At 37.9% G+C, this 17736-nt stretch overlaps 1 protein-coding gene across 3 annotated transcripts in view; it reads left to right on the top strand.

Moving 5' to 3' along the window:
- The first annotated feature begins 861 nt into the window (after nucleotides 1-861).
- The window catches only part of LOC119792808 (otoferlin-like), a 29606-nt gene continuing 12731 nt past the window's right edge, over nucleotides 862-17736 (top strand). The window contains exons 1-26 of one of the 3 annotated variants that reach the window (XM_038299611.1): nucleotides 862-1105; nucleotides 2481-2551; nucleotides 3012-3135; nucleotides 3218-3272; nucleotides 3809-3940; nucleotides 4037-4099; nucleotides 4193-4277; nucleotides 5442-5601; nucleotides 5674-5860; nucleotides 5945-6131; nucleotides 7465-7688; nucleotides 7886-7994; nucleotides 8084-8267; nucleotides 9805-9925; nucleotides 10015-10115; nucleotides 10196-10286; nucleotides 10369-10485; nucleotides 10576-10728; nucleotides 10831-11020; nucleotides 11796-11920; nucleotides 11999-12133; nucleotides 13277-13294; nucleotides 13747-13908; nucleotides 13994-14113; nucleotides 14213-14374; nucleotides 14594-14756. In XM_038299611.1, the coding sequence (XP_038155539.1) occupies nucleotides 2506-2551; nucleotides 3012-3135; nucleotides 3218-3272; nucleotides 3809-3940; nucleotides 4037-4099; nucleotides 4193-4277; nucleotides 5442-5601; nucleotides 5674-5860; nucleotides 5945-6131; nucleotides 7465-7688; nucleotides 7886-7994; nucleotides 8084-8267; nucleotides 9805-9925; nucleotides 10015-10115; nucleotides 10196-10286; nucleotides 10369-10485; nucleotides 10576-10728; nucleotides 10831-11020; nucleotides 11796-11920; nucleotides 11999-12133; nucleotides 13277-13294; nucleotides 13747-13908; nucleotides 13994-14113; nucleotides 14213-14374; nucleotides 14594-14756 (3214 nt within the window). In that variant the 5' untranslated portion in view covers nucleotides 862-1105; nucleotides 2481-2505. The remainder of the gene's footprint in view (nucleotides 1106-2480; nucleotides 2552-3011; nucleotides 3136-3217; nucleotides 3273-3808; nucleotides 3941-4036; nucleotides 4100-4192; nucleotides 4278-5441; nucleotides 5602-5673; nucleotides 5861-5944; nucleotides 6132-7464; nucleotides 7689-7885; nucleotides 7995-8083; nucleotides 8268-9804; nucleotides 9926-10014; nucleotides 10116-10195; nucleotides 10287-10368; nucleotides 10486-10575; nucleotides 10729-10830; nucleotides 11021-11795; nucleotides 11921-11998; nucleotides 12134-13276; nucleotides 13295-13746; nucleotides 13909-13993; nucleotides 14114-14212; nucleotides 14375-14593; nucleotides 14757-17736) is intronic. The other 2 variants (XM_038299612.1, XM_038299613.1) reach the window with 2 other exon arrangements.

Genomic DNA, 17736 nt, shown 5'->3' on the forward strand with positions numbered 1-17736 from the left:
TCTCTGATGACACGGCGATATTGATTACTTAACTATGTAATTATCACACATATTGATCCTTTCTTTTAAAAGCAGATCGATTTTAATGCGTTTTACACTAAGGCATGCAGCAGTAAACTTTCTTTGAGAATCTTAAACATGATGTGTTGTTTAGTTCATTTTTTTTAATAGTTATGTGTTACAACATAGATGAGTCAACATATGACAAAAAGATACCAGATTAATGGATTAGGGCAGAGGTCTTCAACAGGGGGTCCGCAACCCCTAGGGGGTCCACGGTGGTACTGCATGGGGGTCGCAAAAGTTGTGGTTGATTAGACATTTTTTTTTATAATTTTGTAATTTTTTCGACTTATTGAAATGTCTTTAAATCCGCATTAACATGAATTCAACTCACTGTAGTAAACAGATAAATGGAGGCAGAAGATGTCTTTCAGTCATCAATGCTCACATTCAGTGACACACAGGAGCTCTTTCAAGCTGGGCACCGTTTCATTCACAACACCTGTCCCATCAACCAGGAATCAGAAATACTTTAATAATCCCAGGAAGGAAATACTTTAGTTACATTACTCCATCTGTAATAGAGTGACTGTAGGACTAGTTTGATAGAACATCATTTCATACTATTTATATAATTAGGAGGTCCCCACTTCAGCTCGCCATCAGTTGGGGGTCCTTTGGCTGGAAAACGTTGAAGACCCCTGGATTAGGGAAGAGAAGTCCTTACAGATTCCTGTGCTGTGCCTTAAAACCTCTTTGGATTGGAAGATTCTGCTCACAGTGACGTCTCTCAGCAGCAACTATTATAGTTACCAGTCTCAGGTTCAACTCTCATGCACTATTCATCGGTGTATCGCAACACTCCTACCAGACCTCAGACCTGCAGAAACACATTTCCTTTCTGCTCCCAACATAACTTTGTGGCTTTATTCTCGGGGCTCTGTAAAATGCTGATATAGCGGCTCTTATATTTTCATTCCAAGAAAAAAAAAAAAAAAAAGTCAGGCTCTGAGTTTTTTTGTTGCCGTTTTTTTTTTTTTTTCAAAACCAGATTTCTTGGAACTACATAAACGACGGAACCAAGACTCATTTCTGGTATATGGTACGTATTGTCAGAGCTTTCAAAGCTACACAATGCTACATAAAATATCTAATGTCCCACAGAAACTGTGGCTTTAAGTTTCTGTGACGATGAACTTTTCAATGTCAGCTAATTTGTTTCTTAAAAGGTTCAAACTTTGATTTTTGTTTTTTTTACCCAATTTATACATAATCACATACTATTTGATCATGTTATGCATGCACATCATCCTTATTATTTGCCAAACAGGTATGATTTTCTGTTTTTGCTTTCTTTTAAACCAAACAAAGTCTTATATTAAAATAAACTCTTATAATAAGTGATCCTATCAAATTAAGTTTTCCAACCTTTCTAGACAGACTGTATGAGAGATGGAGCACTTTGTTGATTAATTTCTGCAGAATAAATAGACTAATGGTATTATTTTCACAATGCATGTGAAATGTATCCCCTTCAATTGAAGTATTAGGGTCAGATGATTTGAATAATTTAAAGGCCCGTCTGAAGGCCATGCCAAGGTGTGGCAGCACGCTGAAATTATAGACAAAAACTATGACCTTAAACTTTATATCATTGCTTTTGGGATGGAAGAAGTTTTCTTAACCTTTGTTTTGTAGTTGTTCCTTGGCCTTTCGTGGATAAGCTGATTTGCACAAGGTTACAAGGTTGTTTGTTTGGTAGGTATTTCAAAAACAGTCACGATAAAATGGATATTATAAACTTTTGTTGTGTTAATAGCTAAAAAAAACAGTTTAACTAATGCAAAACACTGGAAAAAATTGAAATCTAGATAAGTTATTTTTTTCTTAAAATAAATGCATTTGTTCTTGGATTGAGGAAGTAAAAGAAAACTTTTGACAATTGAACAAGACAATTTACACTTAAAATAAGAAAACACAATTGCATTGTCTTATTTCAACTCCATTTTATCTAATTATCTTATTTTAAGATTCAAAATACTCATTCCATTGGCAAACTATCTCAATTACCCACTCAAATTAAGGGTAACTACACTTAATTTAAGAAATATTAACTTATTTCTCGATCTTTTTTCAGTGAAGGAACACTAAATACTGATAGTTTCTGTGTGTGAAAGTGTGAAAAAGTGTGAAATCTAAAGTGTAATGGATGCCATGATGATGCAAAGACACTGATGTACTTTTAGAGTAATATTTATTTTATAATAAATTAAATTTCCTAATTGACATAAAAACCACATTGTCTAAAGGCAGAATTTAATTATCAGACAATTGGCAAGTAGCTGGTGAAAACCTGCATTAATTTCTGTTCAGGGTCTCAAACAAACATGAATCAGCTCTTTTAAAATGTTTTTTCTCCGTTCCTATAGACACTATATATGTGCTTAACTGTCCATTTGATCATTTGTGTTTTGCAGAGTGTTCAGAGAATATCACTGAACCATGAAGCGCAGTAAGCATCGTGGACAAAAGGAGGACAAAGGCGGAGGTATCACCTTAGCTGGCTCATTAGAATCATTTCAACAAAGTCAGACAGTCTAGTTTATTATTACACAGACTCAAGCTGTTTACCTTATATGTAAAACATTTTGACGGCATCGATAGAAAGCTCTCAGTGCAAAAACGATCTGGAAACGAGTAAAAATGTCTTAAAATTAGTGTATTTAGCATAATTCAAGCAAGTAAATAATAAGATTTGCCAATGGAATGAGTATTTTTACTCTTAAAATGAGATAATTAGATAATATCCACTTGGAATAAGACAATGCAATTGTTTTTTCTTATTTTAGATGTAAATTGCCTTATTCCATTGGCAAAGTGTATCACTTAACTGCTTAATTCAAGAAAGAAATGCTTTTTTTAAAGAAAAATAAACTTACTCAGATTTCAATTTTTTGCAGTGCTCCCATTTTATTTTTCTATAAATTTGTCTTTTGTATGATCTATAGATGAACCAGCAATATTAGAGACACAGAACATGGATCGTAATGGGATGCTAATGGGAGGTCCAGACCCGGACACCGTCTCTTTGGCCTCAGTCACAGCTGTCACAACCAATGTATCGAACAAAAGGCAAGCTAGTGAAGTTTTCACCCATATAGAGATCATTTTTATTATTGATTATCAATAAAAAAAAATCTAAATTTTTGAATAGATCAAAGCCGGACATCAAGATGGAGCCCAGTTCTGGACGACCAATGGACTACCAGGTAGGATAAAGTCATTACAGAGAGTTCAGACAGAGACATTTTGACTTAATATAATACTGCAACCAAAAAACATTTGTGTGCATTATCTTGTGTGGCATGCAGATTTATTCAGTTTTGTGAAATAAACAAACTTTTCTGGGCAAGTCTTGGAGTGTATTGCTCTTCACGCAACATATCTTGTGTGAAACATGTTAGTGGCAGCATCATACTGTGGGGATGACACATTTATAATGACTGGAGATAATTTGAAGGATGAAGGGAGAATCCTGGAAAAAAAAAGAAACACAAACTAATAAAGTTGTATAAAAAACTTGAGATTAGGCTGGAAGTTAATGTCCTATAGCACAGTGCTCGTAAACATAAACACTGAGCTACAGAGGAACATTATAAGATGAAACCAATGTGTTAATGCCCTAAATTATTAATATCATTAGCTCATAGCAGCACAACCCAAAGGTACTAATCAATATTATTATCAATTTACCAGGGTACTTTATGTAAAAGTGGTTTAACAATATGAATGTGTGTAATTACAGGTCAGTGTGACAGTGATTGAAGCCAGGCAGCTGGTTGGCCTTAACATGGACCCAATGGTCTGTGTGGAGATTGGGGAAGAAAAAAAGTACACCTCTATGAAGGAGTCAACTAACTGCCCTTACTACAATGAAGTAAGTCAACCATTATGATGTGATGTTAAGAAATTCCCTCTTAGATTCTACATTTATTTACAACAAAACGCCGTTCCCAACTGTTCTCTCCTCCAGTATTTTGTGTTTGACTTCCACGTCCCTCCAGATGTCATGTTCGACAAAATTCTCAAAGTGTCTGTAAGTCATTCCTTTCTTTGAACCGACTCACAGGAATTCCTCAGTTGAGATGGATCTTTTTTTTTATGTTTGTGCTTTTCATTCTACCTGTAGGTCATTCACTCCAAAAACCTTCTGCGAAGTGGAACGCTGGTTGGGTCTTTCAAAATGGATGTTGGCACAATCTACTCCCAGCCAGGTCAGGAACCAACAGCTTTGACAGCTGAAAGCTCCCATCAAGCTCTCCAATACACAATTATGGTCAAACGCTTATATATACACATTAGCAGCATTCATGCCTCACTAAATGTGACCTTTTAAAGTTTTATTTATTTGTTTGTGGAAGGGTGACAATGCAACATGCAACTTTTATAAATACACATAACATGTTTGTTTTAAATAATCTCTTAATCACAATAGATTGAAATTATACAGACATGCTTAAAATACACAGACAATTTAAATTACAAGCTGCAAAAAATCTATAGCATGTACATTTTCTGATGAAACCACAGCTGAATATTTTACTCCTCTTATCAGACGAAGGTTATTTAAATTGTTTGCTTTTATGCACAGTCAACGCTTACATAATAGTTTTAAAGTTTGCTGCAGCCCAGAAGCTTATTGTTGGTGCCTACTGCACTGTACATCCGTTTCCATTGACCTTTACAGTTATTATGCTATCATAAGCAGTGGTCCTATTTCAAGATTCAACCATCTAATTCTCAGACAGTAATTGTTTATATCAACACACTCCCACAGCATGATGCTGCCACTCTGTGCTGTAACCTTAGAGACAAAGACAAAGCTAAATTCACTGTGGACAGAAATACAAGTTTTGCTCATCTAGTTTATAATAGGTTTGAGGCTTAAAGTCCTTTAGATGTTTCTGATCTATCCTCTAAATAATTTCCTTTCATCTGGGGCTAGCAGCTTGGGTCGCTTGGATACAGCGGGGTGTTCCAGCATTACCTGGATTACCATTCTGCAAAGAGTACTGCTAAAATAATCAGTCAGAATTTTGTCAGAGCCTCGTTGTTGATCACTAAAAGGGTGCGCTTTGTCTGCAACTTACTGAAAAAACTAATATCAAGGGGGAGGGACACATTTCTTTGCACTTTATGAACAATATTTAAAGCCCAGGTGGACTCAGGAAAATCTATAATAAAGCTGAACTTGTGCTCTTTAAACATTTTTTTCTAAAGTGTTTATATATTTTCATTCATTTTTAAATCATTATTTCAAAACCAAAAAATAAATAAATAAAAAGAGTTAAAATACAGCTGAAAAACCTCAGAATGTAAATAATATTTAAGTGTTTTTTCAGCCAACTGGCCCAATTTTTTATCTTTTTATCTTACAGAACATCAGTTTTACCACAAATGGGCACTGTTATCTGATCCGGATGACATTACAGCAGGCTGTAAAGGCTACGTTAAATGTGACATTGCAGTCGTGGCTAAAGGAGACACCATCAAAACTCCACACAAGGCCAACGAGTCTGATGATGATGACATAGATGGGTAAACGAAACCTTTAAAATGAGAATAACACAATCTGATCAGTTCTAAACATATAAACACTCTCTGAGACAGAAACCTGCTGCTGCCTGAGGGTGTTCCTGCAGAGCGACAGTGGGCTCGCTATTACTTGAAGATCTACAGAGCAGAGGGACTTCCAAGGATGAACACCAGCCTCATGGCCAACGTCAAAAAGGCTTTCATTGGAGAAAATAAAGACCTGGTTGATCCGTATGTTCAAGTACTCTTTGCAGGGCAGAAGGTCAGTTCAAAAAATGGTTGATCCCTGGTCTTTTTTCCTTTTTTGTGTATCTGACGAATTAACTGACTTGTTGTGTGGTTGCAGGGGAAAACATCAGTACAAAAGAGCTGCTATGAGCCCATCTGGAATGAGCAAGTTGTTTTTACAGAAATGTTCCCTCCTCTGTGCAAACGCATGAAGATCCAGATCCGGGACTCAGATAAAGTGAATGATGTGGCTATTGGAACACACTTCTTAGATTTGAAGAAAATTTCCAATGATGGAGACAAAGGTGATTGATTGTTAATTGCAAAAAAAAAAAACAACAAAAAACTGCTAAACAGTATGATTTAAAAAGTGAATGGAGCTGATTTCTGATATTTACAACATGGCTTTCTGCCCAGAGTGGCATGGCCTGATGAGTGCAACAACATTCACAGAAAACTGCTTCTTTTAAACTGTGATAAAACATATTTTTGCATACATGCAAGTCCAATAAAAGGCAATGGTGCCCTCCTGTGGAGTGCACACAGCATGACAATAGTGCCATTATTAGGCTTGGCTGATAAACACTGTAGTTGGTGTCTATGTATGTATATATATATATATATATATATATATATATATATATATATATATATATATATATATATATATATATATATATATATATATATTGCCTTTATGCTCTTTGATTTTCATCTTCACCTCAAAAAGCTCTAGTAATAAGTACAAATGTCTTAAATTAAGTGTATTTACCTAAAATTTTTGTAGTTAAATAAGATAATTTGCCAATAGAATTAGTATTTTAAAATAAGTGGAATACATAATATTCAATTTAAATAAGAGAATGCAATTTTTTTTTTATTAAAAAAAAATAATAAATGTAATGTGTCTTGTTCCATTGGCAGAGTGTCTCATTTGCTTCTTCAATTCAAGAAAAAAATGCACTTATTTTAAGAATAATTATTTATATTTAATTGTTTGCAGTCTTTAAAAGATGAAATTGTTGATTCAAAACAGAACAGCAGCAAAACAGCAGCTACCCGTATGTCCTCCTGCGCTGCCAGGATTATTTTGGTGCAGCTTTGCTGCCTTAAACATTATACTGCAACATCATTGGCCGACCTGTTTTGGGTCGGACTTGATGGTTTATGCTGGAGTGGTGCAAATGGTTTCCCGTTTGTTTGGGAATTCATAAATACAGCAAGAATTTAGCTTGCAGGAAGGGTCAAGTCAGAACTCAAATGAGTCTTTGCACTGAACAAACATTATTGAAAAACATTTGACATTTGCATAACATTTCCTCTATTTGACAAAAGAAAACTTGCATATTTTGCAATGATTTCCTGGTAAAAAAGTAGCAGCTTTGTAAAAAGAAGCACCTAATATTTAAATACATTGAATTTAGATTTTGGACACTATAAAACAGTTTGCAGCTCATAGAGCTCTGTGCTTAAAGAGGACTCTTGTCTCAAACTGGTGTTGAAATCAGTCTGCTTTTCCGTCTAGGTCAGCCTTTATCAAACCAATGTTTTTACCCATTTGTTTTAGCACTTTCATGATGCAGCTTTCAGTTATTTTCCAAGTTATCAACAACACATCTTTTACACACTGTTTCTCAGGCTTCCTTCCCACAATGGGACCTGCCTGGGTGAACATGTACGGCTCCACCCGCACCTACACCCTGATGGATGAGTACCAGGAGCTTAATGAAGGACTTGGGGAAGGTGTGTCCTTCAGGGCGCGTTTGCTCATTAGTCTGGGCGTGGAGATCCTGGACCCCTCCTCACCTGACATCACCAGCTCCACAGAGGTTCAGGTGGAGGGAGTGCCTAACATCTCTGAGGTGGGTCTCTGCTCTGGATGAGCAGCCATGCGAGGCAAGCATATCGTACCTGCTGCTGACAGCTCATTGTGCTATAATTAATGTCAATTATTAATAGCTCTAATTCAGCTCATCTCATGTAAAATTAATAGTAGTTTGCACTGATGAGGCTCTGTCTACTCATGTTTAAACACTCATAGTTGTGTTTTGTTCCACAGACTGCTACCGGGAAGGTTGAGGATTTCTTCCTCTTTGGGTCTTTCCTGGAGGCTACAATGATTGATAGAAAAATCGGTGATAAGCCAATCACCTTTGAGGTCACAATAGGTATTCTGATTATGTCTTTGTCATAGTGACTGAATATGGTGAGAAATGAAGCAAAGTAAAATCCATATTCATAAAGCTTTCTTTTCCAGGTTACTATGGAAGTGAGAATGATGGAGTCATCCAACCTAAAACAAAGGAGAAGAAGGGTGGCAGAGATGGTGCTGAAGAGGAAACAGAACTGATACACAACTCCAGCGACGAGGAGATCGATGATGAGGGAGACCTGACTTTGGTGTCATCTACTCCACCTATGAAACCTGTTATCACTGACCGGTTAGTGCTGTTATGTTACGATAAGTTCAACCAGTAAAACAAGGAGCAAAACTGTGATTAGAAAGGGAGTGACATTACATTTTTAGATGATTTATTTTGTTTTACAAATTAAAAGTCATCATCTTTTCCTCAACTCTAACCAAATTCCCTATCCCTTCTGCAAGGAAACATCCCTAGAGATTTTGTGTTTAAAACCATGCATCCCTTTCCTTAAACCTAATAATTATATGCCAGTTTTTTTCTTTTTATCACATAAAATCCAAATAAAACACATTGCTTGTGTTTTTAGTGTGAAAAAGAGAACTCGGCATGAATTATTATTTTTTTAATAGTATCATGATGCAGAACAGAGGACCTAGTATTCAGGCCAGGTCAGACAGTGGAAGAACTAAAAGAAAAGCTTTTATTTAAAGCTACAGCGTGTAATAATTACAGGGATATACAGTCAGAAATGTAATATATTAGACATAACTATGTTATTTATCATCATCTACGAGCTCAGCCTCTTGACCTTAATATTTGCGTTGCCTTAGAATTCGTTATTTATAATTACATAGGAGCGGGTCTCGCAGCCATGGAGGCAGACATCTTTGCGCTACGGCAAGCGCAGAGGCAACAAACTAGTGATTGCGAGATCGCCAAAACGTCACAACGATGTAGAAAAAATAACGGGTATATTTATTATCTTAAATCTACATGAAATCTATACCCTACACAGACTAATGAAATACTATCTGTAAAAGTATCTATGTAAACAAACCTCATCACTTGAGAAGGTAGGTGATGCGGACGTCGTGGAAGACATTTTGTCCCGTAACGCTCGCCGTACTGTTGGCGGGGAGAAGCGGTGGGGGGGAGATGTTCATGTTGCTGCGGTCTGCAGTCTGACCGCTAGATGTCGCTGAAAGTTACACACTGTAGCTTTAAAAACACAGATCTGCGTAGCAGCGGCTAGGGTATCAGAGGCTGAAAACTCTGGTTTACTAGTTCACTCCATAGCCAGAGAATGAGGTAGGATCCAGCTGGTTTGCTGCCAACAAGATGCAGCGGGCGCCACCCTGAGTGTCCCAGATGCCGCAGCCCCAGAGAACAAGCAGGAGTCCAAAGCCAGGTCAGGCAAACAGATCAGAACAGGAAGGCTCAGTGGTTGAGAGGCAGATTAAGATCAGTTAATCAAAAATACTAAAATGCTAAAAAACAGTCTCACCACTTAGATCAGATGAGAACAGGCATGCTCAGTGGTAGAGAGGCTGAACAGGTCAGGATCAGAAATTCAGAAACACCAAGGAACTCTCAAAACACTCTCCCCACTGGCTAGAGAGAACATGATGATCTGGCCCTGATAACTGGACACAAGCACCTTAAACAGAAGCAGGAGCAGGTGGCTTAGATAAGCAGTGATTAGAATTACAGGTGAATGGAATTAATAATAGTGTCAGTCATCAGCTCCAAAATCATGACAATTAGTCTATTTTAGATTTATTTTTTATTTTTTATGGATTGATTAGTACACTTTGGTTCTTGTTTTGTTCCACAGGAACTATTTCCATCTGCCCTATTTTGAGAGGAAGCCATGCATTTTCATCAAAAGTTGGTGGCAGGATCAGCGAAGAAGGCTGTACAACGCCAACATCATTGATAACATTGCACACAAACTGGCAAGTGGATACCTTCTAAGACAGCAAAGCGATAGTCTAAATGACAGCCGCCAACATGGCTGAGTCTGACGTTCTACTGTTATTTGCAGGAGGATGGACTGAACGATGTGCACGAGATCATCAAAACAGAGAAAGCCTATCCTGAACGTAGACTGAGAGGTGTTCTTGAGGAACTCAGCCAAGGATGCAGGTCTGTGTGCTTCCAAACATCAAACATCCAGTCCGATTTAATACATTCAACCCACCCTGACAAAGCTCATGTTCTTTCAGTCAGTTTCTTTCTCTGGCAAACAAGGATCACAATCAGTCTGGCAGAACCAAACTCGACAGAGAGAGGCTGAAACTGTGCTTGTCAGAAGTGGTAAGTAACCTGAAGATATTTTTCTGCTTCTTGTCAAACACACGTTTCCTTGTTTTGCTAATTTATTTATGTTTTTCTCTAGGAGGCCATTGGTCAACAAGCTAAGTCCATGAGGACACAGGTGAAAAAGAGCACAGTCAGGGATAAACTCAAGCTAGCTCAAAACTTCCTTACAAAGCTTCGCTTTCTGGCTGATGAAGTAAGGCGTCCTCCTAATGAATCAATTTAGAAATTACTAATTTGTGAAACTGTGAGTTATATAAAAAAAAAAATCTAATTTTTGTTGCAGCCTCAGCACAGTGTTCCTGATGTCTTCATTTGGATGATAAGTAACGGGAAGCGCATTGCTTATGCACGTGTTCCTTCCAAGGACATCCTTTATTCCAGTATAGATGAGGAAAGAGGGAAAGATTGTGGTAAAGTCAAAACCATCTTCCTCAGGGTGAGTTTGATGCAATACACTTTTATTTATTTACTATTATTTATTGTATTCACACTGGTTCAATTTCAGAGGCAAAGATACATTTTATTTTGTCTTTTAAAGATTCCTGGTAAAAAAGGTTTCGGACCTGCTGGCTGGACAGTGCAGTCCAAATTAGAGATCTATCTCTGGCTGGGTCTGAACAGGCAGCGCAAAGACTACCTGAACGGGCTGCCCAACGGGTTTGAGGAAAATAAGTTGTCCAAGGGGCCCGGCCTGCCTTCCTCGCCACCCATCAGCCTAACCTACATGAGTAAGACCATCCGCTGGTTCAATTAATAAAATTAGGCTTACTAAAAACCAGAGGCCTTTTATGAAAACAAAACTTTTAGATATCAACAGAAGATACTTTCTGGAGATTTACAGGTAGTTCTTTGGAATATTAAAGTAACTTAAAAAGGTGTGTTTCTGGAACTCACAAGGTACTCACTGGAACTTAACAGTTATCTTAATGCCTTGATGGAACGTCATTTTTATTTTCCAAGTGCCTAACTGTTTCAGCTAACTTACTTGGATGTTTCCTATAACTGTCCAGTCATCTACAGGTTACTTTTTGTTAACTTTTCAGGTACTTTCTGGAAACTGACTGGTTGCTTTTCCAACGACACCAAATATTTGCCTCGAACTTTCTTGTAACTTTCTGTTATTATTTCTAAGAACAACAGGTTACCTACTTGAAACACTCTGTACATTTGGGATAGAGGATATATTAAAAAGTGGTGTAAGGATGTACATAACAAGGAACAGGAACTTACTTGTACTTTTAGGATCTAGACCATATTTTGTGAAGATTAAGAAAGTACCTGTTAAATTCTGGAAAGCATCCTTCAAGTTCTAGGAAGGGAACCTTTAGGGAAAGAATGAACAGAATTACTTAGTTCTACTAGATATTTCAAAATTAAGAACACTTTTTTCAGCAAAACATGTATTGTGTTGATTTCTGAAATTAGTGACAGATATCTAAGATATGTCACTTTGAAGTGGATTTAAATTTAACACATAAAATAAAATCAATGTTTTTATTTCAGTGAAACAAATCTTCCAGCTGAGGGTTCATATGTACCAGGCTCGCAGCCTGTTTGCTGCTGACAGCACAGGTCTTTCTGATCCCTTTGCAAGAGTTTTCTTCTCAACCCAAAGCCAAGTTACTGAGGTGAGTATTAAAAAAGCCTTCCTTAAATCCAGCTGTAGCAAAAAATGGAGAGGAAATAATTACTGAACGACCTTACAGGTGCTGGCTGAGACACTCTGCCCCACATGGGACCAGCTGCTGGTGTTTGAGAATGTGGAGCTGTTTGGTGAAGCCTGTGAACTGAGAGATGATCCACCAATTATCGTCATTGAGCTCTATGATCAGGACACAGTGGTGAGAACATTTTTGTAACGTTGAAATGTCTCAAGGTCTCCAGTTTTATTAATGGAAGCAGACATTCTTCCTTTGAATTGTACAAAATGTCATAGTTTCTGTCTCATCATGCTTCTTTGTTTAAATAAAGTTTATAATTAGGGATGTCCTGATCATTTGTATATATATTTAATATTTTTTATTTAGTGAGAGAACACCTTCCTTTGTTACTCTTATTCACAAACCAATAGCATTTTGAAGATGCAGTCCCCTCTATTCTTCCTAACACTACCAGATATTTTGCATAAAAAACATAATCCTGCTCCAACACAAGGTTAAAACCTGCATGACAGTTCTATTTACAGTAGAACAAAACTAATTCATTTTCATTTCAGTTTTTTAAAGCACCAATTCACAACACATGTTCAAAACTCCATCAAATCATACAGACAGATTGGTTAAATGTTCCCTAAATAAGGAAACTTAGTTGATTGAATTGAGTCGTTGACTGCAGAATTCCTTCCTCCTGGATCAGACAGTAGATCATAGACATTCATTTGCCATGTGTTCTTGACTTTCCACCATCCCTCATACAATGCATGCATACAGTGACAGTTGAGAGGAAAAAAATCCTATAACAGAAGGATTTCTCCAGCAGAACCAAGCTCAGTGTGAGCTGCCTTCTGCTAAGGCTGACAGGGGGTTCAGTAAGACAGAAGCAGACACAATAGGAGGAGCGCAGAGGCACTGATCCATAAATAATTATTATATCATAATAAGCTGGGTTCATAGGGGGCTATGAACAGGAAAAAATCAGCTAAACAGTTAAGCTTTAATTCAGTTTTCAAGTCAAGAGAATAAAAGAGAGCACATACAGCTAGTCGCAGTAAAAGCTGAGCCCGAATTACATCTAGGAGATAAAAAGGACTTTATTATTAAAAAGGCAACATAGAGGAATGTGGTACTTTAGTATACTGCTCTTTTTAAAACCCTTAGATCAGGATATTCCTTCTTACAATTTTTTATTAGATTAAATGTGATCTTTTGTTCATGTTCACCTCTGCTCAACGTGATTCATATTCGAAGGAATGTTTTCTGACTGATCATTTTATATTTGCTCCTGACATTAACACCAATGTTTTGGATGACCCTTTGGATAAGTAGAGTGTGGATTGCCTTGATGTACGGTAGCAGATTTTTAAAGTGTTCAGAGTAGATTGTATTCAAAGGCATGCAAGAGGAATAAGATAGGTCCACAACGATAAATCAATTGACCCTTCATGATAGTTTTATCCCTGTTGCATTCCTTTTAGTGAAATTTTGTGCTTTTGTATGTGGCCATTGAAGTATTTGAGTTCTTATAACCACTAACTGCAAGAAAGATTTAGTTTCACAGTTCTCAGAGGCATCAGAAGACACATCTATTTTGCAGTTTACTGGTTATTTCCAGGGGATCTTTATTTTATTTTTGGTTTCCTTGTATTTGTAGAAATATTTATTCTTGAAACATGTGCAATTCAAGTCATGTTTCTTGTGTTTTCTCTTAGTCAAATCAACAAATGCTGACACTGCAACTATCTTATTTTGACATATTTTTAATGCAAGCATTGTAATTCAGAATTTATGTTTAAAAGGGTAAAGCCGACTTCATGGGCAGGACGTTTGCTAAGCCTGTGGTCAAGATGGCAGATGAGCATTACGGGCCGCCGCGTTTTCCACCCCAGCTGGAGTACTACCAGATCTACCGTGGGAACTGTGCTGCTGGGGAAATGCTTGCAGCCTTTGAGCTTCTTCAGGTTAATTGAAAGAAGTTTGGAAACCGATGCTGTCACCTTGTAAGCGTTGAGCTTCCCATGGTTTTAAAGAGCTATTTTCTCATAGATCGGCCCCAATGGAAAAGCAGACCTTCCTCCCATAGATGGGCCTACAGATATGGACCGTGGTCCAATCCTCCCAGTGCCTCTGGGGATTAGACCAGTGCTCAGCAAGTACAGAATTGAGGTATAAACTTCACAATTACTCAGAAAACCTCAGTGATTTTTAAAGGTGTGTTTGTAGAAATTGCAAAAAAATAGAATATATGAACTCTGCTTCTTCTAGGTTTTGTTCTGGGGCTTGAGAGACTTGAAGAGGGTGAACCTCGCCCAGGTGGATCGGCCTCGTGTGGATATTGAGTGTGCCGGAAAGGGAGTTCAGTCGGCCCTTATTCCCAACTACAAAAAGAACCCTAACTTCAGCACCCTTGTCAAGTGGTTCGAAGTGGTACTGTTTCATTTCCTTTTTGTTTTTCAAATGCAAAAAACTCAGATCCATATCAGAATTAAAAAATGCACTTTTAAGAGTTTAAATAGCAATGCTTTAACAACCACACGAAGCATTTCCTTGGCTATGTAGAGATAATAATGAAAAGTAGTTCATGTAGTCAGATCGGAAGTTTAAAGACACAACATGTGAAAAATAATATTTTATTGTGTATGTTAGGATTTACCAGAGAACGAACTTCTTCACCCTCCGCTGAACATCCGTGTAGTGGACTGCAGAGCCTTTGGGCGCTACACATTGGTTGGCTCCAACGCTGTCACCAGTCTGCGCAAGTTCATCTATAGGGGTTCAGACAGGCAGGCCAACAACTGGTCCACTACAGGTATAACAGAAACCCTTGGGACATACAGTACCCCACAAAAGTATTCATAGCCTTTTGACTTTTAACATTTTAACCTGCAGTTTATTTAGATTTACATATATCAGCAGTTGCTATGTTAATTGTACAGGTTTTGAACTAACTACAATGTTCTAATGTTTGTATTGTACCGATATTTTAGTACTGTATTTTAGAAATACCCAACTTTCTTTTCCTCAATGGCAAGAGATTAAACTACCGTAGACTTCCCCTTTTCTTGACTTACTGTAGGTCATTTAGTACTATCAAAATTATTTCCACTTACAACATGCCAGAATAACTACAGAGAGAATATTTAATTAATTTCTTTAAATTCCTTAATTTTATACAAACCCCTTTTTTTATCCCTTTAAAACAATTTAGATAAACCAATTTAGCTCCCAACAGGTTACGATCAACATTTGAGTAAAACTCAGGTAACCTCTCAAGGACACCACTTCATTGTTTGACATTAGAAAAATGTTTTATGGGGAGATTTCTGTAAGAATGACTGGTGCAGTTTACTAAATAGGGCTTGGTCGTCATGACGTAAGCACTTTGCGTCGCCGCCATATTGACGGCCTCTTTTACCGCGGCTCAGACTACTGCCTATGACTACCGCATACTGTACTCCTTCTCAGCCTGATTAATTTCACCTTAACTTGATTTCAACCATGGTAAACCGTTGCTGTATTGTGGGCTGTAACAGCGCAACACATGATCGCCATGTGAAAAACATAGAAAATGGGTTAACTTTCCACCGCTTTCCTGCCTGGAGGCGTAACCATGGAGACCAAGCGTCAGAGATAAATAGTCGTCGGCTAGCTTGGATCGCGGCTGTAAGACGACCGAACATAATTTTCCACAGTATCCCGATGTCATTGAGAGTGTGTTCCCTGCATTTTCATTCTGGTGAGTTAAAGATGCACGGTTTTATTTTATAGCCTACTTTGTTTCTTTCCTTCAAAGTTGGGATCTTTTACGAGAAAATAAAAAAAACGGCAGCGGGAAAAGGCTCAAATACGTGAGAAACCCGGAGGGTTGGCAGTTAACGTTACTAACTACACCTTTGAAACACATAGCAGCTAGTTAAAAGTACATTACATGCGTGAGTGGTTGTTAGCATTAGCGGTTAGCAGTTGCTAAACTAGCAGGTTCCAGAGCCCGTCTGATCACAGCTTACCTTCGTACGGATTACTGTGTTCCCACTGTTTGCTGGCTTTATGATCTGCAGCTCCTGAACCCATCCATTCATGAACTGCACATGAGACTCCAAGGACTTGTATCTTCGGAACTGTTTTGAAGTATAGGCGCTCACTCATCGGTGCTCCACTCATTGTTTGGAACTTCATATGGATCCAAATTATTAATAATGCTGATTTTGTCAACATACCGGTCCGTGGCTTCTCTATTTAATGTGTCCCGGTAAATTCCAGATCTTTTTCGGGATTTTAACATCTTTTTTCTCTCTACTTCTACGTCTCTTCTTTCAACAACAACGTTGTATCAGAGCTATGTTTACGTTTGCGTAGCCGTCAATATGAATGCGACGTCCCACAATGCAACGTGGATCCCGAGCCCTATATATGGCTTCACAAGGAAGCTAAAGCTACCTCTTAAAGGGATATTGTGTCAGAATTGCTGCCATCTAGAGATGAAAAGCGGGTATTTCCTTGAAGCAAAAACTATCCCATATTACATCGCTGCCTCAAACACATATTGGGGGAACAGTAGCTGCTGTGTGTCAAACGCAGATGTAACACAGATGTAACTATGTCATCCAAAGTGAAATCTTTACAAGCTGGTACTTACAAAAAGCCAACATTCACCGCAGCTTTGAAAGCCACTAAACCCACATAAACCTACAATTCTGTACTAACAAGATTGGTTTATGTTTACAGGATCTACTGTTATGCTTTCTATGGTAACGAGCCACACGGTCTAATTGATCCGAATGGAAAAATTTTCTGTTTACTCACATTTTTTATTAGTACAGTTCACTTACTTGTCAAGGAGAAACATGGTAACTTCAGCATCCCTTTTGAAATTGTTCTCCTTTATTAGCGCCTTCCACCTGGAGAAGGCTTACCTGATGATGATCCTCATTTTTTATTGTCTCCCTTCTTGCGGATGCTGAAATCGTTTCTTGTGCTGCTGCTGCAGATGCGGTCCTGCACTGAGCTGCAGACTCTCAGTTGTTGGTTTAGCGTCTCCAAATGATCTTTACCGCTGCCTCTAAATCACACTGCACTGCCAGCAATGGAGAAACGTGTAGTTATTCCTGTTATGTGTTGCTAGTAATATTTATCCATCAGCATCTGTACTTTTAAGACGACAGACTGTCATGTCATTTTGCAAATGCGTAACCAGCCTTTTATATGAACTAATACAATATTTGTTACATATGAAACTGTATCTGATTAATAGTGGAGGTTTTAAAACATAAAAATAACACATATTTAAATTACAGACATCAATTTAAGACAATCAGCCAAGAAACTGAACTGTGGACACAAATAGGTCTTCTAAACAGACTATGGTCCTAACCGAATTGCAAAATATGCCGCAAAGGGACTGATAGACAACAAGGTCAATGGTTTTTAGGCCATCAAAAGTCCTTGAGCTCAGACTGAGCTTTGGTCACTTTGCTCAGTGGTAAAAAGATGTACGCTAGTAGCCTTAAAGGAATAGTACACCCAAAACATGATTAGCCTTCATTTTCTACTCACCCCCATGCTGAACAACACTCTGGAGTACTTTTTTGATATCTCAAATGCATCTGGAGATCTGGGAGGCTTCTTGCTGTCTGCTGACATCCAAATAATGGAGGTCTATGGCGCCCGAGGCAGAAAGGTCCATAAAATTCCACAAAAAACGTGTCAATATTCCTCCATACTGCTCGTCCAATGTATTCCAAGTGTCTTGAGTGGGTAGCATCCAGAATTTACTCGAAACGAAGTCATTT

Source organism: Cyprinodon tularosa, unplaced genomic scaffold (assembly GCF_016077235.1).
Source record: "Cyprinodon tularosa strain WSP-4 unplaced genomic scaffold, ASM1607723v1 ctg430, whole genome shotgun sequence".
Taxonomy (NCBI): Eukaryota; Metazoa; Chordata; class Actinopteri; order Cyprinodontiformes; family Cyprinodontidae; genus Cyprinodon; species Cyprinodon tularosa.